This window comes from Condylura cristata, unplaced genomic scaffold (genome assembly GCF_000260355.1).
Source record: "Condylura cristata isolate star-nosed mole 26May11 unplaced genomic scaffold, ConCri1.0 scaffold00004, whole genome shotgun sequence".
Taxonomy (NCBI): Eukaryota; Metazoa; Chordata; class Mammalia; order Eulipotyphla; family Talpidae; genus Condylura; species Condylura cristata.
This window is the reverse complement of record NW_004567105.1, coordinates 34,222,340-34,247,475: the sequence shown is the minus strand read 5'-3', so window position 1 is coordinate 34,247,475 and position 25,136 is coordinate 34,222,340. Positions and strand designations below refer to the sequence as shown.

Here is a 25,136-nt window from a genome sequence, read left to right as displayed (position 1 = left end):
CATGCGGGTCACCTCCCTGGCTGGGGATCGAACTCATGCTGCAATGGCTGCAGAGAGCTTCATAGTGCTGCGCTTTAACCCATTGTGCCACCAGGAAGATTCAGAAAGATACCTGATTTAATCTTAACAACTCTGCAAGATGAGTAAGAGTCTTGATTTTAAGTGAGGTAGTATGTATAAAGTTTTAAAATCTGAAGTGACCTGATTTCTGTGGATGCATCACTTCTGTATAAATTGGCAAGCACCATGCCACTGTAGAATTTTACTAGTGTGATATCACAGTAGCAGTGTGATCATCACAGCAAGGGGAGCTTCCATCTTCTAAGGAAGAATGGAGCTGAGCAGAGAGGGGAAGCTAAAAAAGGCTTTGGTAAGGAAGGAGAGGCAAGAAGAAGGAGACTTGGAGGAGGCACCTAGAACAGAGAGATATAAGAAGGAGAAACATAAGAAGGAGCCTTGGATATGGACCAAGGATTTGGGGGGATGGAAGGAGACCATCAGAAAAACATGGGGGAGGCTGACAGTGGCTGCCTTTATCTTAACTTGCATTTTGATTTTGTTCTTTTTCTCCCAGACTCGCCTGACCCTTCTGCCCTTTCCTGTGGGTCCCCGCCAGGAGGTGCCTTAGACTGTGACAGGCTTTCAGGCCTCAGTGGCATCGCTTTGGGCCAACTCTGGGCATTACTCATGAGGGGGCGGCTGACTTTGGTTGTTTCTTGGGCAAACTATTTTAACTCTATTACACACTAATTGCATTAAAGTTATTTTTTATTGCATTAAAGTTATTTTTTATTGCAGCTTCTATGCAGTAGGATATGCTTTGTGTTTATGTGGCGGATTGTGGAACCCATTTACAACAGGCAGGTTTCGGGGTCTGGAGATGCCCCTTACTCTGTCTGCTTGGATATATGTGCCTGTGTGTGTGGAAATCCAGTCCCTCATCAGCCTGTACTCTGATCATGCAAAGACAGTAGGTTCAAACTGAATGAATGATGTTATCCTTACCCCCCAGCAAAACTCATTAGGAGGGGAGAAATCTTTGTTGGTGGCCTGGTCTCAGGTGAGTCTTAGGGGAGTACGTGGGAGAGGTCCAGCAAGCTCCCTGAAGGGATCAAGGGTCTTCACTTTGTTCATTGATAAATTCCAGCCTCCTAAGATGGTGCCTGCCACATGGGAATAGTATTTTTTGAATAAATGAGGTTCTGACATACCATCTAGACTGGCCACTATGTATTGAGTGTGAACTTAAAGGGGCTTTAATTCTAGGGTGGACAAAATGTGCCTGCTCTGGACCCTGCTCAGTCTTACTTCAGGTCCCTGCGGGAATTAGCCAGCCCCAGGCTGCTGGGGCAGTGGCTGGGGCAGGGCCATGAGAAGCTCTATGGCGACACCGTGTGGCCACAAGTGGTGCGGCACCTCTAGTACTGGAGCCAGGCCTGTGGCACCTCTGAGCAGGGAGGGTTCTTGGACAGGGAGGGAAGTGGGATGGAGTGAGATTGGGACTTCTGGCTATATGGCCCGTAGTACTTGAATAAGAACGTTAAGAAGTACAGGAGAGTACATTATCAAATTTGTGAAGAAGATCATATAGGTAGTGGGGTTAGAATCTTGCTCAAAATTAGCAAGCAACAGAGAAGTGATTCAAACCCCAAGGCTCTGACTGTGAAGCCTGGATTTCCCTGTGGCACACACACTTTTCCCAGCACATGGTTGCAGGAAAAAAAAAATTATTTAAAAAAAATAAAATAAGGGCCCTCCCTGGTGGTGCAGCAGGTTAAAGCCGGCACTATGAAGCTTTCTGCAGCCACTTTGACATGAATTTAACTCCTGGCCAGGGAGCTGACCCACGTGGCGTGGCAGACCTCTCCTGACCCACCTGCTGCTCCCCTTGGTGGTGTATTTCAGTTAGTCTGCCTGTCCTGTTCCCTGCTCTATCTCTGGTGAATCCTCTCACCTCCCCACCTCCTGCCTATACCCAGTCCTTGTGTGCATAGGTGACGAAATCTTTCAATAAAATAAAATGAAGACTGGGTTTCCCCCTCCAAAAAAAAAAATAATAATAACCAACCCCAAAACCTCCTTGTCTCATGAGAACAGCAAATTTGGAGTGGAGGTGTCACAAGGTCAGCAACTGGAGGTGGGGGTAAAAATGATTAACATAGTCATTAGGTCAGACATAGAAGTGAAAAATCCTTAGGCCCCAAGTGCTTTGGTAGGTCTCAGACTGCCAAGGACAGTACCCAGGGGCGCAGGCAGAGGTGGGATGCCGAGGCTGAGGGCCATTGCAGAGGATCCTGGGACTCCCACACCACCCTAGTCACATCCTCCAGGTGACTGACTTAACAATAGGTAACAACTGCACAAAGGAATAAATCCCTCCCTGAAGAACACTAGTAACAGTATCAGTACAGTCTCTGCCCTGGCAAGACCCTGCCTGCTTGTGTCTGTACACGTCATTTCCTGCCTTTCCTTTTTCACATAATAAACCTGCTCTTTCCCTATAACTAATGGTCTCTGTCCTGCCGTGTGCTGCTGAAAGGGGAGCTCTAGCAAAACTTTTCTCAGAGGTTAAAACCAAGGACCCCATTCCTGAACTCAACAGCCCTCTGAACTGACATCAACAGAGGAGAATTTTTAGGCCCCTCTATAGTTATGATTTTCCCTCAGGCCAGAGGACAGGCGTGTTCTGGCCTGCTCTCCTAAGGTGGGGAGAGGGGGCTATCAGAAAAAGCTGTTCTTCAATGAACAATTTCTAACATATACAAGAGTAGAGACAGTAACTCTCTAGAGCTGCCTCACTCATCCAGTCACCACCCAGAGCTTGCCACCCTCATCCACTCTTTCTTCTTTGGGAGAGTATTTTAAGGGACATGCAGTCCTTAGTCATCTCACTTCTATACACCTCAGCATCAGTTTCTGAATCATGTAACTTTACATAGCCTCACTGTCATGAACTCATTTGCAAAATTAACTTATTCCTGATCTACTTCAATACCTAGTCCATAAAAAAAAATTTCCCTCACTGTCTCAAATGTGGTTTTTAGCATTGGTTTGCTCAAATCATGGTCCCATCACAGTCCACATGTTCCCTTGCAGTGGGTGTCTTACATGTCCTCTTACCTGGAGCACATTCCTACCATCTTCCTCTGTGCTACTGACTTAGTGTGCAATAGTGCCCTTTGTTTTCTAGCATGTTCTTCTAGCCCCCCACAATCCCTCTTAATGGATCTTAGCTCTGGATGCTTGAATTGAGTCAGGATTGGCTTTGAGGGGGAGGGAAGGACTGGACCACAGGTGTGTTTCTGACACATCACATCCAACTGTCCCGCTTTGGGTTGAGGGGATGACAGCTTACTACTGCCACTATAAGGTTCCTTATTAATCTTTTATCTTCATCCCTCGATGACTCTGAATCAATGGTTTTATTAGGTGTTACAAAATGATAATCTTTTTCTAATCCTTTAATCTTCTATGTTTATTAGCTAGAGGTTTTGTTTGCTTGTTTGTTTACTTTGATTTAGCCAGAATTGGTCTGTAAAGAATTGTCCCTTCTTCAATTAGTGCAGTTTCTTCAAGAGAGGCAGAATAATGCTAATTCTTTCCTTTTGTTTTTCGTATAGGGAGTTAGGGAACTAAATGCTACCAATGGGGATTATTTTTTTTTAGAGGGATAATGAGGGAGGGCTAACTTTTTTTTATTACTATAATAGTTTATTTTTACAGCATTTTGTGCCTTTTTCCAACTCTGTTGTAATCCCTGTGGGCTTCCCATCACCAGGTCACCGGTGTGCCATCACCACAGTCCACTGCACTTCCCCCTCCCCTTTTTTTGATCCCATTCCCCACTCCACCCCTGTAAAATGTCTCTGGTATATAGATGTTCATTATTATTTCCGCCCCCCCCCCCGGTCCGTTATATTCCTGCTATGAGTGAAACCACCCAGTATTTTTCTTTTTCTTTCTGGCTTATTTCTCTAAGCATGATCAGGAGGGTTAACTTCTGTCAAGTAAAGTATCAGTATAAACCTATAGGAGAATATATGTGTGTGTGTACACATATGTATTATGTGTATATATAGATACACACACACATAATGTGCTTTATATATATTTATATATTTCAGTTAGTTGCATAATTTTTTGGGAGGGATGCTTCACTGTCTCATCTTTGCCTAAGGGGAGTCTTTCACTGTTCATTCCTCTGTTCTTTTGATCTATTTGTTCTGATAAATTCTTTGCTTCTGGCACAAGATATCACAAACTCAATAGGATTACTTGCTGCCCCCATTCTGGAATGAGCCACTCCTTCTAGGAGCTTTGATTGGAGAAACATTTCTAGTTTATATTCTAGTCCCTGCCCTCCATCTTCACTCTTCTCAAAGGAAGGACTGGAAGAATAAGGGAAGAACAACAAAAAAGGGGGATGTGCCATTCTCCAGGCCCGGACCCTAGGGGATCCTAGGTCTGCTCAAGGTCCCTGCTTACTTCCCTCCTGGGCTCCCTCTGTGCCTTGTCTGTGGGGTCACTTATCTTTTTGTTCCTTTTACATCTCTGTTTTCTCCATGCTTCAAGCAGCATATCAGGGACAGGGGCCATCGTCACTCTTCCCAGAGGGTGGTGCAGTGCTTCCTAGTTATCTCTGTTCTGTCTTTAACGAGGGGTAGGTGAGTTCCCACAGAGCCTTTGCATGGCCAGTTGGGCATGCCAGTCAGTGTCTGCTCTTGGGGGCCAATCCCCCTCTAGGCATATCAGCCTCTGTGGGTGGCAAAGCCTATGCTTGCAGGGCTGTTAGGAACCTCACTTCTGTCGGAGCTCTGAGGCATGTCTTCTAACACAGTGAACCAGATCTTTGCATTTAGAGGAACAGTTGGGGTGGACTGGAATAATCGTGAAGCTTCATTGATCAACTGGCCTGTGATCTTGGGTGTCTGCTCCACAAGGTCAGAACCCAGGGGGAGTAGGATGCATGACATCTCACACCACCACGCCAGTTAGTGGTAAAATACCAGCAAAAACATTAGCCGCGATGTCAGCCAGAGCCCGGTAGTAGATTAGCAAATTAACTTTAAGGTCACAGTTGCTGGCTAAGAGACTTGGCTTTTCTATCTCTATGGCAAACTCTTCGGGACGAGAAGCTAATAAATAGTCTAATTGGAAAGTAATCTGTTTCTCTAGAAAAGATTTCCTAAGGTTAGAGGAGACTGAATTTTAATAGCAGCTCTCTGGTTCTCTTGGAAATAGCTTGGCAAAAGCAAATAACAAAAAAAAAAAAAAATTTCAAATCACACAACAGACAAGATCGTGAGAATCAATAATGCAGCAAGAGGAGGAACAGGGCCGCCAGTCTCAGTGCGGCAACAATATATTGTGTCTTGTAGCTGCTGTTGCCTTCTTTGGCTGGAAATTGGTAGCGGTTACCTTTGATTTATATCCTGTCCAAAAATAATTCTTGGGATTTTGAGGTTGAAGTTGCTTTTTCCCCCTCGCAGATGAATCCCTTGTCCAGGCACTTTCCTCTATATGATTGCTTTTCATCTCTAACAACTCTGTAGAGCGAGATCATCCCCTTGTTCCTAATGAGGACACGGACTCTTGAAGTTGATGGATGGAGTTGTTCATGGAGAACGGAGAAGCTCTAGAGTCAGAGGGAGAATATCTGACCTCACTGCCTGTGTTTCTTTCACCAAATCATGAATTTTTTCTGGATACACAATTTCCTAGCTGGTCAGGTAACATTTACCCATTTCCAGATGCCCAATAAACTAAGGCGGAATCATTTATCTTGTCTATGGCATTTCTTCTCATTCAGATACCTTCTGTGGTTTCCGTGAGCATCTGTGTAAACTCTGCCTCACTGATCTTAGAGCTCCTGTCCTCCCGCCCCCACAGCAAAACAAGCTTTTATTTATTTATTATTATTATTATTATATTGCAGGGTTTATTCTATGCTCACCAACGGATGCCTTGGAGAACGTGGATTATGAATTCAATGCTAGATTTTTCTGTTCAAAGGAGCCAATAAGCCGCTTAGAACAAAACACTCCAGGCAAGGACACAGCTCCAAAGCTCAGTTCAATTTTAACTATTTGTCAGCACGTGCTGCAATTCCTGCAAGTCATCCCAAGAACAGGAATAAACAGGAGACACAGGGGTTCACCATGACTCATGCTGAGACTTGTTTTGTGTTTCTAAGCAAGTCTATCCACATGTCTGAACACTGTCCCTGAGGCAAAAATCAGAAACCTAATGTTTGTGTTTTCAGTTTTGACACCGGTGAATAGTTTTGGCAGCAGTCAACCTTCCTAACTTGACTTTAAGGGTAATTCTATCTACTATCTAGCAAGTCCTGCGACTGCCGACTGCCGTGCTGAGCGGCTCCTAAGGAGGCAGTGGCGTCATGTCTGAGGACCTGAAGGCTCCAACTAACACCTGCTTCAGAGGTGGTGGTTTCGCCCTAACTCAGGAGGCACTTGAGCTAATTCTCACATATTCCGCTGGGGAGCCCTGTTCCTTTCAACTTGACAATTCAAGTCTTTTTTTTTTTTTTAGGATCAACCCCACCCTACTTGTGGGGCTGGAAGGAAAGAGTAACGCATAGCTCTCCCAACTGCCTTGTCCAGCCATCTCAGTTTATGCCACTCAGACCGGTGGGTTTCAAGATCAAGTGGCTCAGAAGAGGCAGCCCCTTCCCTCCTGTCTGGGAGTCGCTCCGTGGCAGGGTATAGGAAGGGACAGCTGCTTCCCTGCTGCTCCCTGGCAAGTGTGTGGGTACCACGGATGTGAGAAATGAAAGCTCAGCAATGGCAGTCGGAGCTCAGCTCTGGGCTGTAAGTATGAGCGATCTGGGCTGACTGGGCCCTTCAGATGCTTAGTCTCAAAGGAGAGACATGGGCTTCAAGATCTGTGACAGATGTAGTGTTGCTTTCTGAATGAGCACATCTGTCATTCCACATGACACCACAGAGGACAGTTCCATCATTCTCCAAATTCTCGAGCCCTGGAGAAGCTTGGGCAACTGAGGGTTACCGATTCTAGGCAGCTCTGTGAGGGCCTATTCCTCTTGCCCCAGTCACCAGGCTGCCAGACCTGGAGGTAATTCACATGGTGTGGCAGATCTCTTTTGCCTCGCCTGCTGCTCCCCTCAGCAGTGTACTTCGTTGATCTGCCTGTTCTGCTCCCTGCTGTCTCTGGTGAATCCTCTCACCCTCCGCATCTATGGCCTGTACCCCAGCTCTGTATGAATAAATAAATAAATCTTAAAAAACAAAAAACAAACAAACAAACAAAAAACAGGCCCTCCCTGGTGGCGCAGCGGGTTAAAGCACAGCACTGAGAATCTAAAGCTACTTCCGCATGAGTTTGATTCCAGCCTGCCCCGGAGGTGACCACATGGCGAGGCAGACCTCTCCTGACCCGCCCGCTGCTCCCCTCAGCAGTGTACTTCGTTGATCTGCGTGTTCTGTTCCCCACTCGCTCTCTGGTGAATCCTCTCACCGCCCCTGCACCTCTGGCCTGTACCCCAGTTCTGTATGCACAAATAAATAAAAAAATCTTAAAAAAAAGAGACACATACTTGATCATAACAAGCACACACAAAGATGAAAGAAGAGATCAGTGAAAGGAATCAGGAGGAGATGAATGACGCCAAGGTCAGAACTAAACTTAAGGGAAGCTGTTAACATTTCTGAGAGCATACAGGAGTGATGAGGTGAAGGAACAAGGTAGAAGTAAGGCTCACTGGAAATCTAACAGGCCGGCCCAAGGTCATTAGAGCCCAGGAGAGCGCAATTCTCTTAACTTGTTATTTCTATTGCTTGCAGCTCAGCCTCGGCCAAGATGGAAGGCAGCTAATAGAAAAATGATAAGATGCAAATGAACTGTCTGTTAGAGATGAAAATCACTTCCGTCCATTAGAAAAGATAACCCCAAAGGGTTTCTTTTATTTCCCTAGACATCACTGGGTAACTTTAATTCTAATTTGGAAATCTTATTCTGGTATTCCCTCCCACCCCCCTCAATGATTGAGATATAGAAAGTTTTTTCATTCCCCTCTGAAGAAGCCTTGTCATCTTGCTGTCATTCATCCCTCATTAATGAGATATCTTTTTTGACATGAGCCAATCATTTCTAGAAGAATTATGGCTTTTTATTTTTTTTAATTTGAAAAGTATGTTTTAGCAGAATCATAGACAAGAGCAGCTGATAGAAATGATGCCTTCTGAAGACTGTCAGGACTGGATGTCACATTTATTTAAAATACACAACCCAAGCCCCAACCTGGTACCAACACAGTTACTAGTAAACTAGACACAGGTATGTTTCCCTTTGTTAACAGCTTCTCATTTGGGTCCCCTCTCTGTCTCTGGAGTCTCTAAGGCAATCAGCTGGGTCTGGGGTGCTGAGGAGAATCTCCATTTCTGGGCTTCTGCCACTGTAATTCTGAGGCAAGAATGGATAACGGGGATTTCACCAAATGGTATTCAGAGACGTCTCCCTTCCTGATAAAAAGTGATCCATGCCTTATTTTGCTAAAGGAGCAAACCCAGAGGATGACATGGCTAATGACAAACTGTGCTGATCACAGAGCCAAGCCTGTGTTCTCTCAATTCATCACTCCTTATTTGAGAAAAGAGAAGTCAGATCGAGCAAAGATTGACAGGCATAAATAAAAAGTGGTATGTTCAGTTTGTTGTTTCAGCTTTTTGTGACTTCCACTGTGAGCCCATTCTAAACTGGGCGTGCAGTATGGATTCATTTGAACTTGAGCAGTAGCTCTGAATATTTGGCAAATAAAGAAACATGGGCCCAAATCACATCCATATTTCCATTTTATACTTCCTGTGTGGGTTGGGTTTGTTCTTGACTTAGGGAGAATATTGCAAAAGAATTAAACACTTTAAATTAAACAGCAAAAATTGACATTCCTTTCACAAAGTAAAACAAATTTATTATATCAAGAATAAAGCTCCCTTGCAAAACACTTGAATAGCTTGAATATGATAGTGAACTTGACTGGGGGAAAAGTTGGGGGTAGCCAAAGCACCTACAAGTATAAAAGGGGTTCTTTATATGTGACTCAAATAGTCAAGGTCATGCCACTAGTGACCATTAAAAAATGCAGAAGCTAGAACTTATTTTTAAGATCCATCTGTGAAAAGGTATATGAAAATAGCTGTATACAATTAAGAAGTATGACTGTATTGAAAGATTCCTGTCACAGAGCAAAAGGAAATATCCATAAATGTTATTTTTCAAAAAGGCCCAATGTTCCAGTGGCAACATTCTTTTGCCTGAAAGTGTACAAAGAAGTGAAGCTAGAATTCACTTCAGAAATAGATTAAGTGGACACCAAAGGATATCTAAGCTTCAGAAAGGAAAGAGGGTTATCAATGAACTGTAGCTGAAATCATAGCCTGCTTATCTGCAAAGAGAGAGAATCTGCAATAAGCTAGAGTAGAAACGTAGAAACCAGAATTCATTTTAAAGATAAAACCCAAAAGCTCAGGACCAAAGATATGACCTCATTTCCTCCTTACCTGCTACCCAGCTGTTGCCTATGATTTCATTGCAACAGAATAATCCCCTACAGTTAGCATAACCCGAGGCGGCACATGTGTCTCAATCTTTAGGGCACAAAAGAATCCACTGAAGAGATTCCTAAATGTGGATTCTTGACCTGCCCTCCCCCAAAATGCTGCCTCTTATGAGTGGGGTTTAGGAACCTGAGCTCTAACAAGTCCCCCAGAGTTGGTTGGAGACATCTGCCATGTGTCTCTGTGGTCAGAAAGCCTTTGGTCGAAATCCACTAATAAATCTCAAAATCAGCTTAATGTGATCACAGTAAAACAGAAACAAACGACAAATAGGAAGTGTTAATGTGTACATTTCCCATTCATTCACACACGAGTGTGGACATATGTGCTGAAATATAACATCAAATGCATCTTGAACCGTGCATCTCAGCAAGATAATTCAAAAGTATAAAGGGACGTGAGCATCACTTCCTTGAGATCCCCTCTCTGCCCACCCAAGCCCGACCACTACATTCCAGCAGGACTCCAGTTCCCCCGTCCACACAGTCAAAAAAGGAATTAAGACTGAGAGAGGGCCAGGAAAGAGCAAACAGAGCCAGAAAAAGCCCGTCCTGAATGAAATGCACCCAGTGACACCCCACTGCCTCTGTCTCCATGCCGACGAGATTTGGCGCCAAGGATTACAACTCCCAGCATGTCACGGGCTGACTTCCTGAAGAGAGGGCTATTGGGACGTAGGGGTGGAGTTAAGCTTGGCTTGTAATTGAACATCTTTCCTGTTCTCTTGTTCTTCAGCCTCAAGTTGCCTGAAAGGACTTGTGGAGAGGCGGCTGATGCTTAACCAACAGAGACAGCGACAGCCTTTACCTTGACTTCATGATTGGTATGTGGCATATTGTGCACTCTCTCTATTTCCTCCTGTCCCAGCTCTCTGGAAACCGCCTAACCTCTCTCTCTGCGGTCCCTTGCGAGTAGGCACCTTAGGCTTAGGCAGGCTTTCAAGCCTCAGCTCCACTTTGAGCCAAGCCTATAGGGCTGGTGTTTTCCCATGAGAGAATGGGTAATTTTTGGAGTTTGATGGAAAAACAGTGTTTGAAATCCATTCTTCTCTCTCCTCTCTCTCTCGACACCAATTCTATTAAACGTTGAACACACTAAGCTTGCTTACTTCGCCTCTGTGTTCATGAGTTTCCCTTGCTGTGGTGCTCTAACAAGATTGTGTTTCTGTGCTTTTTCTCAGGGAGGACAACTCCCTAGCTTTTTGGTTTCGCAAATGAATCTGAACCACCTCAAGAAAGACCTGTGAGGACCCAGTAGAGCTTGAGACATAACAGGTAACATCAAATGAATGAAAACCATTTAAATTCTAACTTAAGCTCAGGAGTTTTTGACAGTCTAAAGGGAGAGAAGAAATGGTAAGGATGAATGGGTTGAAATAACAGGCAAGTCCACATTTTATTCTTCCTGTATTAAGATGATGTTAGTAGCTTATCCCTTCGAGATGGAGCTGTTTTTCTCCTCCCTAGGAACAGGGATGGTCCACCTGCCCACCAGTTCCTATCTTCATCATACAGCTTAAAGTCTGTAGTGTGGATACAGCTTATAGTCTGTAATGCGGGCTGGGCACAAGCAGGCGCCCAACTTTTTTTCCCGGAGACAGCTGTCCCCAGGTGGCAGAGGGCTGCAGAGGCAGATGAGACGACAGCACCAGCAGGCTCAGAATGGTGCGCTGTTTCCCTCCCCAGCCTGTCCACTCTACCTCGTGGTCCCACGGGGTGTCTTCCATTAGGTCCCTTAGAGAAAGTGCACCAAGGGGTCCCAGGAAACTGAAACCAACCCTCATCATTGTGCTTGTCCAGCAGGCGCTCTGGTGTTGGGCTTACCATCAACTTCAGAACTTCAGGAGGGATGTTTTTTAATTCTCTGGGCCCTACTCTATCCCACCACCTGAAAGAGTGCCTTTCTCTAATTTTTTTTTTTTGGTAAAGCTTCTTTTATTCATGCATGTACACAAGAGCTGGGATGTAGTCTGGGGTTGGGGTTTGAGATGATTCACTAAAGTGGGGAGCAGAACAAGTAGGCTGACTGAAATACACTGCTGAGGGGAGCAGCAGGTGAAGACAGGAGAGGTCTGCTGTGCCTTGTGGGTCAGCTCCCTGGCTGGGGGATCAAACTCTGGTTGCAGTGGCTGTGGATAGATTCACAGTGCTGAGACTTTACCCCTTGCACCACCAGGGAGGTCCCACCTTTCCTTAATTTTTATAAAGAGTACAGGAGCAGGCCCTCCCTGGTGGCGCAGCAGGTTAAAGCACAACACTAAGAAGCTAAAGCCACTTCAGCTTTTTTTTTGAGTTCGATCCCATCCCCAGTGGTGACCCACATGGCACTGCAGACTTCTCCTGACCTGCCAGCTGCTGCCGTCAGCAGTGAACTTCATCGGTCTGCCTGTTCTGCTCCCTACTCTGTGTCTAGTGAATCCTCTCATCGCCCCTGCACCTCTGGCCAGTACCCCCAGTTCTGTATGCATAAATAAATCTTTAAAAAAAAAAGTACAGGAGCACCTACCCCAATCAGAGGATGAGTCAATTCCATCAACAAATCACTGAGCCTTTTCAGTGTCAGGTAACCCCAGTGTTCCAAAGACTCTCACATGTGAGAGACGGCACCATCACCAGACATCCTCTGAGCACAGGGACTATTCTAATGATCATTTCTCCCATCAAGATCTTGGAAATGAAAATATTTAACAGCAAATGTAAAAGAAAAGATACCAAGATATGAGCATAAGCCACTCCAGGAATTTCATATGGTCAGGCTGCAGGTTTCTCTGCTACTTTTTCACTTCACCAGATCATTTTAGGCATTTTATAAAGTGAAGGTGGGCACCATCCCTTTTGGAGAGTCTTATTTTGCTTGGGACCAATAGAGAAGAAAAGGGAAGCTCCATGGGAAATGTACTTATTGCCACCATTGCGGGGACATGACTCAAGTGAAGGAAAAAAACATCTGTGTTTGTGGCCCTGTACCCTGCCACAAGAATGTGCCACCCACCTACCCACTGGTACTCGTGTGCTGGTGAAGTGATGATGCCTTTTCCCTCTTACACAAGATCTGTCTTCAGGAGTCACTTTTAAACCTCAACTACAGTAGTCTGCACAAAGGTTCACCCTCACTGACTTTCTAAATGCTCTCAGTGCCAGAGGGATGGGGAAGCTGGTCTTTTTCATGGCTGGGCTTCAATAATCTTCCTTTGAGGAGATTGTTTCACTCCAGAAGAAATGCCTCTATTTTCTATTTCTCTATCCTGGAGCGACATGGATAGTATCTATCTGCTAAAAAGGGTAATTGTGAGGGTTACAACTCAAAAACAGCACAGAGGAGGCACTCAACACATGTTGGTATCCTTCCCCATTCGTGCTGACGGAGGGTGGGTTTACCAAGCATGCTCTTCTCTATCTGGGCAGTATAATTTTGGAGACATGGGAAAGGCAGCCCAGACACCAGGGGGAACTAGGAGGGGCCAGTCTGCCTGTATAACAGAATTAGCATAGACTATGCAGCTTCTGCAATTTAATCCTCCTAGGAGTCTTCAGTCACCTAATTGTGTTTGTCATATTAAGATAAGGCTGGTGTTTACCAAACAGACACAGCAATTCAGGGGAACTAGCTAAACAAGCTGATTTGTGGCATGGGCTGAACCTGAATCCCCACCCAAAGATATAAGAAGCTTCTTGGCAGTTCTGTTAGCCTACAGCTCCTCTTAACACACAGGCATCAATTCTAGACTCTGCTCATATTAAGAGTCCCTCAACGCACTGCAATTTTTGACATGCCTTTTCTGTGATTGAAATGTCCTCCCACAGAGTCAACACCTATTTCTAGAAAGCCTTTCTTGAATCTTCTCTAATGGGTCAGGGTTCCCCCTAACCCCCATGGCCCCCCAAAGGAGCTCAGCCCTGCCTCTATTATCATCCTTATCCTACTATAATAGTCCCACTGTTTCCCAGACTGTCTCCCCATTAGACATGTGCTCCCTGGCTTCACAGTAGTCGTTAAGTAAATGGCTGCACAATATATGTGTTAAATGAATATAGGAGTGAGTGGTGAGAGTGAACCCACGACTGGAATACGAAGTGCAGAATCCAGCTTCCTACGAAACCTTTCTTCACCATGCCCTCTGTCAGTTGACAAATAAATAGCTAGTTTTAATAGGTGACTGGGGAAACTTGAGTCTTTATAAGGAAAAAGAAGTAGTCTATTATCTCTTCAATCTTCTATTTATTTGCATTTCTGGATAAGACAATAAACTAATTTCTAGTGAGTAGTTATTAACTACAGAGAGGTTCTGGGCACTTAAGATATCATTATATCCTTATGTATTGACTAAAAACACAGCACTCGCTCTAACAAAGAAAGTCACATACCTCTCCCTACTACTATTCTCCTTGGCCCAGGTTCTGCAAACACTATTACTGATGGATAACTTGCCAAGAGCCCTGTGGTAGCACTGGGTTTTCTTCTATGAAGCTACTGTAGATGGAACATAACGAAAGCTTACCCTGTTGTGAACCAAGACATCAAAATTAAGTCTCTGTACCCTGAATAATATAACCATCCACTGGTACATCTGTAATTAAGAATTAAACCTCCTCACATTACGGTGGAAACCCTTTTGCAGTGACATTATGAGGCTATGACACTTACAAAATCCTCCCCCTTTACAATGAGGTTGAAATAACAAACCAGTTCCTCAAGCCTCTGTGCAAAACCGGAGCCTCATATTTTGTAAAAGTCTGGCCATAAATATATTTGTGATCAATTCATTGCTTGTAAGACAATTTCTGTTGTTTTAGAGTAGCCTAAAAAACCCAAAAGATTGGAGAACAAAGACTCTGAGAGTCTGCCTTTAAGCTCTGACTTTTCTCCTTGCTCAGCCCACGTAGAAAGTCATTACGGCCCAAGTGCCCAAAAATAGATGACTGGATCAAGAAGATGTGGTATACATACAAATTGGAATATTATTCAGCAATCAAAAAGGACAAACTCATACCCTTTTCAGCAACATAGGTGGAGCTTAGTGAAATAAGCCAGAAAGAAAAAGAAAAATACTGGATGGTTTCACTCATAGCAGGAGCATAAGGGATCAGAAAAAAAAAAAAAGCAATTGTAATAACGTAAAAATGAACAACTATAAACCAGAGACATTTTATGGGGTAGAAAGGGGAATGGGATCAAAACCAGTGTGGGAAGAATGCAGGGGACTATGGTGATGGCACATTGGGTGAAGTGGTAGGAAGTCCATGGGGATTACAACTGAGATGAAAAAAATGCACAATATAAGGAATGATGTTAAATAAATAAATAAATAAATAAATAAAATAATAAAAAAAGAACGTCACTACTGGTCAGCAAGGGGACACTCACTCTACCCACGTGACCCAACGCAGGGCAGCGCTTCCTGACCTTGTGCAGCTCCACAGGCGTTGGCGACATGATCTCCTTTATTTCTTGTTTCATTTTTCTCAGGGTGACAGACTTCCTGCCCACATCCGAGGGCAGAGTGTTGCTCCGAGTTGTCTGACTGTAGTGTGGCCGAGAGCTGCCCCGTTCCTGGAAGCTGGCCTGTCTCCCCAGCTGACTTCGAGGGGTTGGGGACTCATGATTCAAGCTCATCGTGCTCCCCGACATAATTGTTGCCTGCGGCATTGACAATTTTCAGAAACAATTAGACCATGGACTAAGGAAAGGGTTTGGTTGCTCAACATTAAGCACATTTCTCCTTCTGCCCAATCAAAATACAGTCTCTTCAGGGCATAAACAAAGGCCGGAGAATGGACGCACTAATTGAACTATGGAAGTCTAGGAAAATGCTTTGCAATTGACATTTACAATGTGCATCTTAAATCCAATTAAAGTACTTAAGCCATTCAGTTTATTTAATCAAATACCACTCCTGGCAGTTTTGAGGCAAATTGAAAAGCGCTAACATTTGCTTACTGCAAACTACTTTTTAAGCATTAACTTTCCACTGAGTGGGCTCAACAGATGGGATTCAGGAGGCCCCTCCAATCTATCTTACAGAAATGAACTGAGAACTTCTCAGTGAGGACCAGGCTGCTTCCAGCCCCCACTGGAGGTAACAGTTGGCTGAGAAGAAGAGCCAGTGGTACGAAAGCAAGGACTTCTGCCCATGTCCCTGCTGTACCCGTATACTGTCTTCCCTTGGCCAAGTGACCTGCCCCAGAAGCCTGTGGCACAGCTCGGCCTCCATAACACAGGTGTAGAGCAGCACTTTTCAGAGAAATAGCCTGTGTGTAAGCTCTTCCAGACCAGATGATGAGAAATCATTTCTGATGCTAGTAAACTCAATCCTCTGCTCAAAAACTGTGAGACTGGGAGTGGATTTTCCCAGAGAATTGGGAAAAGCTGCTCAGTTTCCAATCTGCTCCCTGTATAACTCATCAGGGATACCATGATTAGATTCCAGATATAAATGTGTGGCAGAAGTGGATTTGCAACCAGCGTGATTTTGGGGATATTCATTTCTCATCATGAGAGGTTGCTTCTTTGGAAAAAATGCCAGCAGCCAGCTGTGTATGCTGCTACGATGGTTATATGAAGGAAACTACCATCAGCGACTCGACCTGAAATCACAGGGCTAGAAAGCAAGTTCTATTGTAGATGCCGTGTTGCTGGTTAAAACATGACTCAATGGTTTAAATTAACAAAAATGCTATAAACAACAGAAGCACAATTTGTTGGGTCCTCTGAATGCAGTCACCTATTTAACCATGTGGGGAAGCAATACTGTTGTTCCTCTTAATGTACAGTTGACAAAACTGAGCCACAAAGGTCTGACTGACCCAAGGTCTCCTAGGGAGTAAATGAGCCACGGCCACTGTCTAAAATTATTGATGAGGAGTGAACACAGTAATTGGTAAAAACCTCATTTATTTATCTTTCTAAGATTTTATAATTCCAAGATTCACCTGGTCTTCAGCTCTACACACACCACTAACAAGATCTTTGAATGACAGCCAAGTATAGGAGCAAATGTAGATATAGCTACAACTCTGTTGAAAAAAAGAAAAACAAAAAAATAAGTAATCTTACTAATACTCTGACTAGATCAGTTATCTCATGGATACTTTTGAAAAAAAAAAAAAAAGAAAATTATAGTCACTGCTCATCGAACACTGACATATGGTTAAGTGTTACACATATATCTATGTCTATAAATAACATGAACACTATGATAACCAGATAGGGCCAGCAGTATTATTACCATATCACTTCATACTCGTGAAGGCCAGGAATGCCAGGATGAGTTAAGCAACCTCAGAAATCTGACCCCAGAATGTTTAATCTTAACTAGATTGTACTGCTTCTTAGTCAGCTATTAGGTCAAAACATAAAAATGACTTTTAATACATAAAAAACCTCTGATGTTTAAACTAGTGTGAAGTCTCCATATTATGATTTTCTTCAGGGGAGAAAAAAACCTTTAAAAGTGGACACCTTTGGGCCCTCCCTGGTGGCGCAGTGGGCTAAAGCACAGCACTAAGAAACTTAAGCCACTTCCGCATGAGTTCGAGCCCTGCCTGCCCTGGAGGTGACCACATGGCATGGCAGACCTCTCCTGACCAGCCCGCTGCTCCCCTCAGCAGTGTGCTTCGTCGATCTGCCTGTTCTGCTCCCCTCTCTGTCTCTGGTGAATCCTCTCACCCTATAAATAAATAAATAAATCTTAAAAAAAAAAAAAGTGGACACCTTTGAACTATTAGCTTTGTTGGTGACATGGACCGTCCTTTTATACAACTAATTCCCATAGATCATTTCTTATATATTTTTTATCATTTCTTAGTTAATCTACTATCACTGACAGTGCCCAGGTTTCTTACTACAGTTTCCATCGATTTATTGTTTTCATCTATTCAGATTAGTTTATTGTTTTGTTAAGATCTATTTTTTATTTTCATTTATTTTATGAGAACAGCAGGAAACATATTGGAAGAAAAATGCTTAACCACTGTAACTGGGAGACGACTGTTCTGCTTTGGTAAGCCTCACCCATACCAGAAGTTATAAACTGATCTAGAAATGGTTCTGATAGAAAACTGACATGTTAATTCAAGTTTCAAAGCACAATTTGCTCAATGAGATTTTCAATTGAATTAGTGACATTTATGAAGGAACATGAAAATTAACAAATATAAAAACTAGAAAAGTAAAAAATAACTATTTGAATTTCTCTAGGGTTTGTTTTTGCTTCAAAAGTATGTACTGCCTGTTTGTTTTTGGAACAATTCACAATTTACAGTTATAATTTTCTCTTTCAAAATTATCATCAAGATAACTGATATTATGAGGGGTATGTTCATAAGGTCTCTGATGTTTGCTGAAGTCTTCTTCTCTTATACTAAAAATAATTAGAGCAAAGTTCAGTCAACAAAAAATGAAAAAAATAATTTCTTTTGAACATCTACTAAGTAATAAGCTGTGTTAAGTGCCATGTAAACATTACTCATTATCATTTCCATAATTTACAGAAGTATTTGATAAGAGTGATTGAGTAACTTGTTCCCTGTCTTAATTTGAATTTTTCTTTTTTGTTAAAACTCACTTTTCAGTGCTAAAGTAGAATCTAAATTATTTCTAACAATGGGGAATATGACTAGCATAATTTTCATTTTCATTTCAATTGTAGTAATTTTTGCTGTGAGCTAATTTTCTAAATTTATTACAGTTAGAGTAGGATTTAATATTTAATACCAGATGTAAATTTCATAGGGATAAACCTAGCTCCAATAATATTTCCTCATGGTAGCATGAGCAATCAAAGGATCAGAGTTCGTTTAAACCAATAAATGAATATCCTTTGTGATAAGAGTATAAATAAGACTTTAATTTATGGATTTGCCATTCACTCTTCTTAGTTGGGGCTTCAATTTCTGTTTTGCTTATAAATTAACCTGTTTCTTTCCTAAATTTATAATCACAGGGGCTACCTTTACCTGAAGCTGTTGGTGAAAACTTACATACTCTGCTACAATATAACTTCTCTGCTGACGGATTCAGTTTTCATTGGATAATGGATGAAAGCACAACCTAACTGTATTATTTTTTACAGCATCTTCATTTTACCTAATATAAAAAGAAGTCTTTAAAAGAGTAACTGTACCTTCAAAAGTACATTCAAACCTTGGGAACTCACTTCCTTATTCCATTTTGAGCCCCTTCTGCTGGTTTTTCTATATACAGGAAGTGGTAAAAGTTTAAATAAGCCAATGCTACTTAAGCATGCTATTCTTTTTGAAAGTTGCACAAAAAGGAATCAATTACTTAAATTTTAATATATACATATATTTACAGGAATATCCATCTCCAGTTCCTTTTCCTGTGCTCTGAAGCAGAAATTCATGCCAGGTACTACTGTGATGTTTACAAATCCACACTAAGGGTTTTCTTTAGAGTTCTCTTTGCAGATCCACAAACATTAGAATCACATAAAGTATCCAAACATGCAATCAAGAAGCAAAATAATATAAAGATGAGTAATCATTTTTGAATCGCAAGTTTCACTCAGGTATGCCATTCACATTCCTTATGGTGACTTGGAGACCTCATATGACATCAAAATAAAAATGAGACTCTTGCCATTTTATTTTTTACAGCTCAGAAAATTTAAAAGAACATAAAAGGAAACAGTCCAGGACTTCCTCGGTCACAGTGTGAGTACCATCAGCAAATTCATGGCTTTGATCAAAGAACTCCCTAGGAGCTCAGCTATCATCCTCCATGTCATCACAATGTCTCAAATTCACACTAAGTTAATACAGAATCGGGATTTGCAATGAACAGCAAAACACCATGTGATATTTTGGCTGCTTATTAAACAGTGGTCTTTTTCACCACAGTCCTCTTAGACTTTAAGGGCAAAACAAAAGAAAATTTCCTCTTATGTTCCTCTTAACAATCAAATGAATTTCTATACCAGGTACAAATGAAAACATGCCAAAGGAACCTTTCTAAAGCAAGAGAGAGAATGAGATGTGCCACTGCGGGAGACTTAGCTCGCTCCTTAGCAATCTGGTAGGACACAGATCCAGTCAGGGTTAGCAGGGAGCAAGGGCAGAAGCCACAGTCGGTAAGCTTGGGGTGGGCAGGGTGGCAATGGGGAAATTCAGACTTTCAACTGCACTGTATAAAATCAAATTGCTGTCCAGAGGCAAGGGGCAGGGAAGGCAGCTTTACAAGCAAAAATATAAACAGAAAGGGTAGCTACCAAGAGAGTCATGTTTCTCAAAGACACACGCCTGTCAGCTTTCTCCTGTGGAAAGGGGTTAAAGCTTTTAAATGAACTGGTGTGATAAGTGCAAACTCAAAAGGACCAAAAACATGAATGTCGAAACTACAGAAAGTAGCGGGACCAAGACTACCTCGAGTTCTCTCAGAATTCCCGATTGTCCACAGGTCTCTAAGTCCTCCAGTGCTTGAGACCAGAAGTTCTCCTCTTGCTCGGCCTCTGTACTGTCAGTAGCCCCTACAAAACTGTCATCAAAAGCACAGTCCGGGTTAGGAACATGCCAGATAGATAGATTTTTTTCTATATTGAGAATCTCTCTTTGATCTTACACACACACAAAAGCGACTTTGATTGAGACTTGTCTTCCTTCTGCTGTGACCTGCAAGTCAAGGCAGCTCTGGGCTAAGAATGCTTGCTCAAACTCGGGGTGTGGAAGAAGGGGAGGAAGGACACCTGGGTTCGCTAACTGCATTTCTGAGCTTTCCCCATTGCTGCTGAATGGCTGGCAACAGTGTCGGTGTGGAAGCTCTCTCAGCTGCCCCATGGACATGGAAAAGTGAGCCAAACTTTTCTCGAGAGGAAACAATGTGTTTCCCCACTTAATACAACCATCAACATAGGTCAGTTAAGCGCTCTTTCTGTTCATACATTTCCTTAAAATGTGAAGGGGATAAAATGCTAACGTATATTAACGTATACCTGCTACCAATCTGCATCCTTTTATTTTTTGAAATGGAAGTTATTGTGAAACCACCTTTAAAATAAACAAAAGGGGACTGGAGTGAGGGCTGATAGCAGCTGACTTCTCCTTTGTGTTATTGTTCTCACCACAAACACCTGGCTCTGACCCTGGTTTGTGTGTGTGTGTGTGTGTTGGAGGGGGGTACAGGCAGGTTTCTACCTGTTCCTGCCATGAGGCTGCATGGATGAATAAGGTGGCTTCAAGGAGGCATGCTGGCTCTATTTATATGGCATGGGAAGGAGAGAGGTTCAGACCCCAAAGCAGTTTGCACCGAGGGGTAGTGGTGACAGCTTACCCGCTGACCGTGGACCGCTCCCAATCTTCATTACTCAACCCCACGTCTGGGTAAGTTTGGCTTCGAGGCTTAGCGACTGGCGACAAGCTGCCTCTCTGCTTAGGACTCCTCCAGTCATAGGTGTTGAAGTTGTAGCCGGAGGCCTGAAAGCCAGTGCCTGCAACCAAAAATAGGGGTTATAGGCTGTTTCTGAGAATATCTGCAAAAAGGTCTGTGTCTTTTCTTGGGATTTCCCTTGGTTTGTTCAAAGGGGTTGCCTCATCTGAACTTGGGGGTCATAAAGTCGTCGTGATGTGTCCTACATGCAGAACACATTCCATATCTTATCCCCTCTAATTCCAACAGTCCCGAGGTCAGACTAGGAGGGAGAGGCCCCAGAGCTATGCCTGTATTTTCTGTACTTGGGAAGTACTGTCCTCTTTTGTTTGGATAGAGAAACTGCTGGGCCAGAGGCTATGTGCACAAGGCCTGTATCCAGTGCTTTTCAGAGCAAGTTGTGAAGTCTTCACCCTAAATTTAATTTCCAGATATCCTGTGTCACCTCTGGGGTGGACACCTCTCAAGTCTCTCAACAATGGGATTTCCCATCAGATGTGGGTTAAAGTCCTCAGGTGAGTCCAAGGGGCAGTGGCTGTGCAGATGTGGATGGAGCTTGGATAGGGCGCTGGAGACCCCAATGTTCGGGATGGGTCTGAAGGTAACTTTATCCAACAGAGAAACAGCACTGTAGTGAGTGGGAGGGTTGACATCAACAGGTGGTAGCACATTTGCTATGTACCCAGAACTTCATTAAGTGCTTTACCTATGTCACCTAATTTCTTCTGCATAACTGTCTTGTAGTTAGGCACAGCCATCTGCATTTTACAGACAAGGATACAAAAGGCTTAAATCAATGGTTCAAGGACCAGGGATATCTGCAAACTTCCTGGGAGTTCCCGTTTCAGCTGGAGGAGGCTGGAAGGATGTAGTTTCAGAGCTCAAATTTCACCACCCCTGATGTGCCTGAGCAAACACTGGGGCTGGCATCTGTCATTTCTCTCTTCTATCCCCCTTTCAGATGGGTGCTCTGTCATTTTACAAACCAGAGACACATTTTACATCCATCTCAAACCATGGAGGAGGCTTGGCTCTGGGGTATAAAAACTTTCAGGAGTCCAATGAAGGGATAGTTTGGGAGAAGAGCACAGGAGCCATGAGATCTGGCACCTTCCCGTTCTCGCCCACAGGGCAGAATTCTGAAGTGCGGTGTTGGGGTTGGGAAGGTGGGCACGTCACTAGTTTGATTTAAATTGCAAAATGAAAACTGACTGCCTTTCTGGGAGTTAAGTTGATGGGCTAGAGAGTGAGGAATGGTTTTGGCAATTAGATTATAGAATGGGTATTTTTCTTGAATCTGAGCTGAATTTGTAGTTCCAAGATTCATTCTCTGTTTCTCATACACACATACTTTAAAATAAAATCATTGTAAGTATTTACATTTGTGATAGTGTATGCAATTTTTCAAGTCTTTTTTTAAAAAATAATATAAGTTTATTTTTACATCATTTTGTGCCTTTTTCCATCTCAGTTGTAATCCCCGTGGGCTTCCCATAACCAAATCACCCATGTGCAATCACTATAGTCCACTGCACTCCCTCCTCCCCATTTTTGATCCCATTCCCTACTGCACCCTCCATAAAATGTCTCCGGTATATAATTGTTCATTATTATCATTATTATTTTCTCCCCTGGTCCTTTATACTCCTGCTATGAGTGAAACCATCCAGTATTTTTCCTTTCCTTTCTGGATTATTTCACTAAGCATGATCCCTTCCAGCTCCATCCATTTTGCTGCAAAAGGCATGTGTTTATCTTTTTGATTGCTGAGTAATATTCCATTGTGTATATGTACCACATCTTTTTAATCCAGTTATCTACTTTTGGGTATTCGGATTGATTCCATGTCTTTCCAATTGTAAATAAAGCAGCAATAAACATGGGGGTGGAGGTCTCTTTTGCATCAGTGTTTTTGTGTCTTTTGAGTAGATACCTAGGAACGTTCCACTGTTTTTTAAAGATTTATCCATTTATGCATACAGAACTGGGGTACAGGCCAGAGTGCAGGGGTGGTGAAAGGCTTCACCAGAGACAGAGTGGGGAGTAAAACAGACAGATCAACAAAGTACACTCACTGCTGAGGGGAGCAGCAGGCGGGTTAGGAGAGGTCTGCTGTGCCATGTGGTCACCTCTGGGGCGGGGATTGAGCTCATGCTGAAGTGGCTTTGGTTTCTTAGTGCTGTGCTTTAACCCGCCGTGTCACCAGGGAGAGCCGGAAGCTCCAATTTTTAGCAGGATGAGAAACTCCCAAACAGTTTTCTATAGTGGTTGCACTAGTTTACATTCCCACCAGCAGTGCAGTAGAGTTCCTTTTTCTCCACATCCTTGCCAAAATTTGTTGTTGCTAGTTGTTTTAAGATGTGCCATTCTCACTGGTGTGAGATGGTATCTCACTATGGTTTTAATTTGTATCTCCCTTATTACAAGTGATGTTGAACATTTCTTGTTCAAAAGTCTTTTTTTTTTTTTTAGGATTTATTTATTTATGCATACAAGAACTAGGGTATAGTCCAAAGGTGCGAGGGAGTGAGAGGATTCACCAGAGACAAAGCAGGAAACAGAACAGGCAGATTGATTGAAATACACTGCTGAGGGGAACAGCAGGCATGACAGGAGAGGCCCGCCAAACCTTGTGGGTCACCTCCATGACTGGGGATCGAACATGTGCAGCAATGTCCAAGGATAGCCTCATAGTGTTGTTCTCTACCATGCTGTGTCACCAGGGAGAGCCCCAACTTTTCAAAATTCTCTTAGGAGAGCACATATGAGCTTGTTGGCAGGGCTGACTCTAACTTGGGGGCTGTAACTACCATACACAACTTCATCCACCACTTCAGGTTGCTGTGACTCATTATAAATGGTAGGTTGTGTGTGTGTGTGTTTATATGTGTACTGGCTGCAATAGAATATATCATTTCTTGGTCTGTTTAGAAACAATATAACAAAGAGGTAGAACCCCCTAGTACCTCCATCCTGTAAGATGATGGTCTCCATCACATCCCAGGATATGATTCCATATCCCTCCGCTGATTAGGTTCTATCATGCCATCCTCACTATTAGTTGAAGCCCAGGGAGCAGATATCAAAGGATAAAGCTCTCTGATCAAAATGATTTTATCTGCAGAACCCCCATAGCATGCTCACAGCTGCATGATAGGAACACTTTGAATCTTCTGGGAGGACACCAATGATTAAAAGCCTTTGGGGCAGAGGAAACAATTACAGTTCACTATCTCACTTTCTCTCTCAGATAACTGTAGAAGTGTGGCTAGCCATTTAGGAAGAAGTCTTCTGTGGGTTTCCATCAGCGCTGAGTGAAGGAACACTTTTTTTGAGGGGGGTTGACTGGGTAACGCTGGGTTTTTCCCAGCTCCCTCTGACAGGTTACCCATTTCTTCTTCCAAATCAAATAAAACAACACCCAGAAATGTGAAGTCTCATGTTTTGCCATATAAAGAGTCAGGGGAAGTCCACCCCTCACTTCTCTTAAGAGCCAAATGCTAAATGTCGGTGTCCTCTTGGGAGTCTCCTTTTCTGATAAGTATTAACCCACATGACCATTCAGGTCCCTGGGGAAATTCCAATGTGTTTTAGACTGTGCAGATTAACCTTCTGATTTTCCTTCCAACTGCTGTGTCTAAGTAGCTCTTGGAGACATGAGCAGATGTACAGCATCATTACCAGGAAATGCTGCCTCTGAAAGGCATCTCTGTCTATAGCAAAGACTCCTTGTCTCAATGAGCACGATTAAATGCTGGTGTGGTACAACAAAGTAGGGCAAAGAAAGCTGGTAGAGCAAATTGCTGGGTTAGGAGTAGAACTCAAGATGGTTGGGTAAGGCACAGAATCCGAAAACTTGGCTCTGGTTCTATTTCTTTATGATTTTAGTCACACAGAGCTTTTGGTCTATTCAGTTGGATCAAAACCAACTGACATGCTGGTGATGGTTTGCCATAGAGATCTGACTCCCCCCTCACTTAAGTCCCAACATCTGGACTTAGGTTGGGGGTGAGGAAGAGTTCTGATTCTGTCTCTAAGTCCAATTCAGTTTTTTTTTTTTAAAAGATTTGTTTATTTGTGCATACATAACTGGGGTACAGGCCAGAGGCTCAGGGGCGGTGAGAGGCTTCACCAGAGACAGAGTGGGGAACAGAACAGGCAGAT

The 25,136-nt window shown here is 43.2% G+C and overlaps 1 protein-coding gene across 8 annotated transcripts in view; it reads right to left on the bottom strand.

The window, feature by feature from the left end:
• The window catches only part of GRIP1 (glutamate receptor interacting protein 1), a 389,697-nt gene that overhangs the window by 11,409 nt on the left and 353,152 nt on the right, over positions 1–25,136 (bottom strand). For 5 of the 8 annotated variants that reach the window (XM_012720449.1, XM_012720452.1, XM_012720451.1 and 2 more), the window contains 4 exons: positions 20,877–21,033; positions 19,973–20,084; positions 19,819–19,863; positions 14,997–15,230 (listed from right to left, as the gene is read on the bottom strand). In XM_012720449.1, the coding sequence (XP_012575903.1) occupies positions 14,997–15,230; positions 19,819–19,863; positions 19,973–20,084; positions 20,877–21,033 (548 nt within the window). The remainder of the gene's footprint in view (positions 1–14,996; positions 15,231–19,818; positions 19,864–19,972; positions 20,085–20,876; positions 21,034–25,136) is intronic. The other 3 variants (XM_012720450.1, XM_012720453.1, XM_004675921.2) reach the window with 1 other exon arrangement.